Here is a 7500-nt window from a genome sequence, read left to right as displayed (position 1 = left end):
GACCCGTCAGCTGATCGGACTGGGGCAATCGCCCGCTTCCTGGGGCCGTATAATGCTTTTATGGCATCGTAAAAGCCTTGAGTGTTGTTGCAGTCTGCCAGGTGCTGGATTTCTTCCGCCTTTTGCACCCAGCAGGTGTTCTCCAGAGTCCGAAGGGCCCGCTGGGTTTCCGCTCTTGCAGTAGTGAAGGTGGTTATATGGGTGGGAGATCCAGGGCAGGACAGGAGAGCTTTGTGGGCTTCATGCTTGATTTTAAGAAGTGACTGTATCTCAGCTGAGTTACAGTCGAACCAGTCCTGGGGATGTTTCCTTGATTGGCCGAGCGCCTCTGAGGCTTAAGGTGAGGGTGTGGGTGCGCAGACCTCACTGGGACTATTTACCCATAGCTGGGGCTATATACCCATAGCTGGGACTATATACCCATAGCTGGGACTATATACCCATAGCTGGGACTATATACCCATAGCTGGGACTATATACCCATAGCTGGGACTATATACCCATAGCTGGGACTATATACCCATAGCTGGGACTATATACCCATAGCTGGGGCTATATACCCATAGCTGGGACTATATACTCATAGCTGGGACTATATACCCATAGCTGGGACTATATACCCATAGCTGGGACTATATACCCATAGCTGGGGCTATATACCCATAGCTGGGACTATACACCCATAGCTGGGACTATATACTCATAGCTGGGACTATATACCCATAGCTGGGACTATTTACCCATAGCTGGGGCTATATACCCATAGCTGGGGCTATATACCCATAGCTGGGACTATATACCCATAGCTGGGACTATATACCCATAGCTGGGACTATATACCCATAGCTGGGACTATATACCCATAGCTAGGGCTATATACCCATAGCTGGGGCTATATACCCATAGCTGGGACTATATACCCATAGCTGGGGCTATATACCCATAGCTGGGGCTATTTACCCATAGCTGGGGCTATATACCCATAGCGGGGACTAATTACCCATAGCTGGGACTATATACCCATAGCTGGGGCTATATATATATTTCTCTCTAGGCTCTCAACGAAGGCGGTCGCACTCTCCTCCCCCCCTTGCCCCTGCCCTGCTTTGCTCCTCTCGTCTAGTCTAGTCTACTGTCTTGTACTTTAAGGGACTTTCACCGCACTGCTCTCCAAACTAAGAAATCATGGATTTGATCAACTGGTCTCTCAGCGCAGTTGACACCATCTTCTCGACGAGAAGCTTGGGTTCGGGGGAACCTGACTGCCCTGCCGGAACGTTCTCAGCTGGCTACACGATGGACGCGTGGGAGAGGTGGCGGGTCGTGTGTCTGGCGGCTCTTTCCGTGGAGGACATAGAAGATATCTACCTATTCGGAACCATGATAACAGGTTTTCTGCTGACTGGATTAGGCACTGCCCTGGTTTATCGAGGAATTAATAAACGGTGACAGCCGACCAAAACCTCACAAGGCTGCCCGTCATGATTGAAGCGGTGGGCAGAGCTGTCAGCACTCAGACTGGGACTATAAACCACAATATGGATAACATCATAGAGAAGCTTACGGCTCTGCAAAGGCAAATGGATCGATTGGGAGACCAGAGTGGACAATGAGAGTAGTCGGGTAAATTGAATGCAGCTACTCGCCCCAAGACCAAACAAACCCAAATCTTATCTGCTTTAGGCCTCCCGCAACCAGCACTGGCCTTGGCCAAGGCCGCTGTTGGAACAACACCTACCCAGGAAGAGCACTGCAGTGTGACGCTCTTGCGTTCCTTATCCCAGTCCCACAGACACCTGCTGATTGTTGACTCTGTCTGGACCTGATCAAGGTTGTCTCCATGGAAACTTGCTGTGTATCGCTATGACCAACCTGCGGACTGAGGCACCTAGATTATGATGCCAGGCGTAGCGACTCTCCAGGCCTACACATACAAAACTCTCACATATATACAGATATGCATCTGATTTCCCCATTGTGGGACAAATAAAGGTTTTTCTTATCTTATCTTATACCCATAGTTGGGGCTATATACCCATAGCTGGGGCTATATACCCATAGCTGGGACTATATACCCATAGCTGGGGCTTTATACCCATAGCTGGGGCTTTATACCCATAGCTGGGGCTATATACCCATAGCTGGGACTATATACCCATATCTGGGACTATATACCCATAGCTGGGACTATATACCATTGCTGGGGCTATATACCCATAGCTGGGGCTATATACCCATAGCTGGGGCTTTATACCCATAGCTGGGGCTATATACCCATAGCTGGGGCTATATACCCATAGCTGGGGCTATATACCCATAGCTGGGGCTATATACCCATAGCTGGGACTATATACCCATAGCTGGGACTATATAACCATAGCTGGGACTATATACCCATAGCTGGGGCTATATACCCATAGCTGGGACTATATACCCATAGCTGGGGCTATATACCCATAGCTGGGACTATATACCCATAGCTGGGACTATATACCCATAGCTGGGGCTATACACCCATAGCTGGGACTATATACCCATAGCTGGGGCTATATACCCATAGCTGGGACTATATACCCATAGCTGGGACTATATACCCATAGCTGGGGCTATATACCCATAGCTGGGGCTATATACCCATAGCTGGGGCTATATACCCATAGCTGGGACAGTGGTTGACTCTGGGGCCACTGCTGCTCCGAGATCCTGCACAGCTTAGCCTGGAACTGCAAGGGACCAGTTACCATGTGTGCCACCAGGAGGCGTGTACGAGATCTTGGCAGGAGAGGCTATGTACCGGCTGAGGAGACTTACACACTCGACTCCACTTTTCTCCCCTGAAAAACTAGGGGCCATCCGGTGGCAGAAGCAGCCTACGAGCACTGCTACTCCAACACCGCACTGACGCCTCACGCCCTGTGTGTGCACACTAGCTATATAGCAGTCGTACACACACACACACACACACACACACACACACACACAATGGTAACTGTGAGCTTCACACTGAATGCGTTTATAGACAGTGAATCATGTAAACATCCAGATCTGATTAATCTGGGCCGATCACAGAACAGGCCACATCACACACACACACACACACACACACACAAAATAAAAAACATCACGACATTGATGAACTCAAACACAAGCAGAAGATTGTACTGAATAACTGTTGCACAATCACTGAGGAGAAAACACAAGACCAGAAGAGCCAGAGAATCTGATCAGTCCTGCAATAAAACACTGTCCATTAAACCGACGACACTGTAGCGACTGTGTGTGTTCACGAGCAGTTCAGCACACACACACACACTCACTCACACACACACACTCTCTCTCTCTCTCTCACTCACACACACACACACACACACAGAGATAACAGTACAGAACTGTGTTGTTCTCAAGTTACACTTGTGCTGTTACTCAATAACAGAGACGGCAGGTTATGATTATAAACCGAAAACTCAAACTCTCCAGCACTTCAGTCTCTGCACACAAATATGATCAGAATTTCCTAGACCAAACACACACGCGTCACATGCTCACACACACGCTCACACACACACACATTCCAGCAACAGACAGAAACCCACAGTACACCAGATCATAGCAAAAATAACTTTATTAATGAACAATTCCTTCATATAAAACATGTAATAAACAGAACACAGATCATGTGATGAAAGAGGAACGTTTCTGTAAGTCTGAGTAATATAAAGACACACACTCAACACATTAGCAGCAGTGAAAACTGATCATTATTGCATTAAAGTATAACAGGTTTATTTCACATGCATATGTCCATATATCTGAATACATGTTCCTCGGGCGTCTCGTTCTCCAGCACTCGCTCACACTCGCACACACTCGTTCTCCAGCACTCGCACACACTCACACACACTCGCACACACTCGTTCTCCAGCACTCGCACACACTCGTTCTCCAGCACTCGCACACACTCGTTCTCCAGCACTCACACACACTCGTTCTCCAGCACTCGCACACACTCGTTCTCCAGCACTCGCTCACACTCGTTCTCCAGCACTCGCTCACACTCGCACACACTCGTTCTCCAGCACTCGCACACACTCACACACACTCGCACACACTCGTTCTCCAGCACTCGCACACACTCACACACACTCGTTCTCCAGCACTCGCTCACACTCGCACACACTCGTTCTCCAGCACTCGCACACACTCACACACACTCGCACACACTCGTTCTCCAGCACTCGCACACACTCACACACACTCGTTCTCCAGCACTCGCACACACTCGTACACACACGTACACACTCGCACACACTCACTCACACTCGCTCACACTCGCACACACTCGTTCTCCAGCACTCACACACACTCACACACACTCGTTCTCCAGCACTCGCTCACACTCGCACACACTCACACACACTCGCACACACTCACACACACTCGTTCTCCAGCACTCGCACACACTCACACACACTCGTTCTCCAGCACTCGCACACACTCGTACACACTCGCACACACTCACTCACACTCGCACACACTCGCTCACACTCGCACACACTCGTTCTCCAGCACTCGCACACACTCACACACACTCGTTCTCCAGCACTCGCTCACACTCGCACACACTCGTTCTCCAGCACTCGCACACACTCACACACACTCGCACACACTCGTTCTCCAGCACTCGCACACACTCACACACACTCGTTCTCCAGCACTCGCACACACTCGTACACACACGTACACACTCGCACACACTCGCTCACACTCGCACACACTCGCACACACTCGTACACACTCGTTCTCCAGCACTCACACACACTCGCTCACATCAACACGTTCTGGAGATCTGAAGATATTGCACAGATAAACAAGAGGCGCTGGCAGATTTCTGTTCTTGTTTTAAACACAAACTCTTCATTTTGAGGTCTTAATATCTTCAGTTATTCAGCTTCTCCAGTAAATGTGTCGTGATGTAAGAGTGTTTAGATGTTAGTGCTGGAGAACGAGACAGAAACTCTGAAGAAGAAGATCTTCATTTTCTGTGTAATATTTTATACTCTGTTGATCATGTTGCTTTTTATAAAACAAATATATTTTGCTGCTCAATTGTTTTTATCCAAATAATAGGAGACAAATAGAGACAAATGTTTGTGATTGTTGACACTATCATCTTCTGCAGTCATAAGCACACGTTTAAAACACAACATTTGTGTTTTTATTTGGATTTATTATCAAACGAATATATTATAATAAAAATTAAGTGAGTTTGTGCTTAAAACAAGAACAAATATCTGCCAATGGAGTCAGAAAAATTATGATTTCCTCTTTTTAAGCACAAACTCACTTCAATTTGACACATCTTCAGTATTGCTTCATATTCTTCAGTAAATGTGTCTTGATGTAAGAATGTCTAGATATTTGTTCTGGAAAACGAGACCGAAACACTGAGGAAGAAGAACATGAGATTGCAGTGAACGATTCAAAAACTCTTCATATAATAATAATAATAATAATAATAATGTGTTTTCCCTTTGAAACGCATTGAACCGGCGTCACTGATGAAGTTCCAGTTATTCAGGAGTGCGATTGGTTGAAGAGATGCAGTTCTTCCGTTTATTCCACCAACAACACAACACTGTGTGATCTCTGCTCAGCGCACGGCTGCACGAGGACAATGAAGAAGAGCACGATATACCGTCTCACTTCCAGTCGAACGTGCGTCCGGCGAGCTGGAAGAACTTCAGGTTGGGTTCGTGGAAGTATTCGTAGAGTTTGCGCAGGATTTGGGGCTCGACGCGCGGGTGTTTGCGTCCCTTGGAGCGGTGGAGGCATCGCTCGCGCCGGCGCTCGCGCAGACAGTAGAAGCCCTTGGTTTGGTTGAAGTAGAAGTTCTCTGCGTTGATCTGCGGCTGCAGCCGGAGGAACTCCTCCACCTTCCTCATCTCCGGCAGCGGCTCGCGGATCAGCGCGTCTCCGTCCACCAGGTGCAGGCGAGTCCTGGGGAACGCGGCGAGCCAGCGCTGCAGGTGCACGTGGTACAGGCTCCGGTTCAGCGCTTTGTAGTCCAGGTTGAGTTCGCCGTCGCGCATTAGCAGCGACTCTAGCGACTCCTGGCGTTTGCGCTTCTCCAGGCGGTTGTGGAAGAGCTGCGTGTAATCCGACAGCAGGCGCTCCGTCGGCTCGCGCACGATTAGCAGTAGCCGCGCGTCGGGAAGGGTTCGCAGGATTCGCTCGGGGACGCGGCTGGAGGTGAAGTACGCCGGCGTCTTCTCCACCGTTAGCTGACCCGGCCGCGCGCGCGGCATCTGAGACACGTACCAATCCGCGCCGCGCTGGAAGTGACTGTCCCAGTCGAAGAAGTGAACCTCGTTCTGCGCGGCCACGACCTCGCTGTGGAGGCTTAGCATCTCGATGAGAGCGCGCGTGCCGCCCTTCCTCACGCCGATGATGATGACGTCGGGTAGGCGGGGCGTGGCGTCGGCGGGCGGGGGGGCGGAGCCTTGCGGGGCGACGAGCGACAGGAGAACACACAGCAGAGCGAAGACTGCGGCGGCCATCTTCAGGCGGACAGCAAACACACACTCACACGCCTCTGAGGAGAAACACACACTGCATGTTTATAAACACACACTCACACACTGCATGTTTATAAACACACACACACACGCCTCTGAGAAACACACACACTGCATGTTTATGTGTCAACAACATTAGTGCATATGACAGAGAATGTACAAGCACAAGCTCTTGTCTTAGTCAAACTCGCAATTAAGGATTTGATGTAATCTGGCACATCATATACAACAGAAAGAAAGCCTGTCATGCAGATTAACACTTGCGTTCAGTGATAGAATAGTTTATAAACACCTTATATTATTATGAAAGCTCATTTTGCCACATAAGGGGAGATTAAAAATGTCAAAATTCTGACTTAAAAATTTGGTAAGACTTTACAATAAGGTTCATTAGTTAACATTAGTTACTAAAACACTTTTTCTTTTACTGTTTTTGTTAATCTTTGTTAACGTTAGTTAGCCTGAGAGCAAACACACACACACACACACGCCTCTGAGGAGAAACACACACACACACACACTGCATGTTTATATGTCAACAACATTAGTGCATATGAGAGAGAACTGTACAACTCTCGTGTCTCACTCAAACTCACAATTATGAATTATAGGACATCTGGCACATCACACACTAGGGATGCACAATATATCGGTATCGGCTGACAGATGTTCGTTTAATGTTATCGGCCTGATAAGAAAATGTGGCCGATATAATAAAGCTGATATAATAAAGCATTATTCCCCCAGCGGAGGCGCTTCAGATGCTCTGCTCAACACGACGGGTTTGAAATATGATTGGTCACTTCATAAAAGGAAACGCAACATGCGCCGCTCAAGTCATGTCGGCCGCACAACACCATTATTGTGTGCTGGGGGCGGGGCTTCAAACACTGACACTTTGGTTTCTGTAATCAGGTTTTAAAAA

General features: G+C 48.4%; 1 protein-coding gene and 1 long non-coding RNA gene across 7 annotated transcripts in view; one reads left to right on the top strand and one right to left on the bottom strand.

Annotated features, from left to right (window-relative positions):
* The window catches only part of LOC307007860, a 14098-nt gene that overhangs the window by 5430 nt on the left and 1168 nt on the right, over positions 1 to 7500 (top strand). The gene's annotated exons all lie outside the window — the stretch shown is intronic.
* The window catches only part of hs3st1 (heparan sulfate (glucosamine) 3-O-sulfotransferase 1), a 5704-nt gene continuing 1808 nt past the window's right edge, over positions 3605 to 7500 (bottom strand). The window contains exons 2-5 of one of the 6 annotated variants that reach the window (XR_013799701.1): positions 5777 to 6592; positions 4810 to 5271; positions 3978 to 4030; positions 3605 to 3940 (exon numbers count right to left, since the gene is read on the bottom strand). Coding sequence is in view for 3 of the 6 variants with exons in the window: in XM_079630247.1 (XP_079486373.1) it covers positions 5700 to 6609 (910 nt within the window). In the remaining 3 variants the exon portion in view is untranslated. Of the gene's footprint in view, positions 6610 to 7500 lie in introns of all 6 variants that reach the window. The other 5 variants (XR_013799700.1, XR_013799702.1, XM_079630249.1 and 2 more) reach the window with 5 other exon arrangements.

This window comes from Phoxinus phoxinus (assembly GCF_949152265.1).
Source record: "Phoxinus phoxinus genome assembly, chromosome: 12".
In the NCBI taxonomy this organism is placed as follows: domain Eukaryota; kingdom Metazoa; phylum Chordata; class Actinopteri; order Cypriniformes; family Leuciscidae; genus Phoxinus; species Phoxinus phoxinus.
The sequence above is the reverse complement of the archived record's forward strand: the minus strand, read 5'-3'. Positions and strand labels throughout refer to the sequence as shown.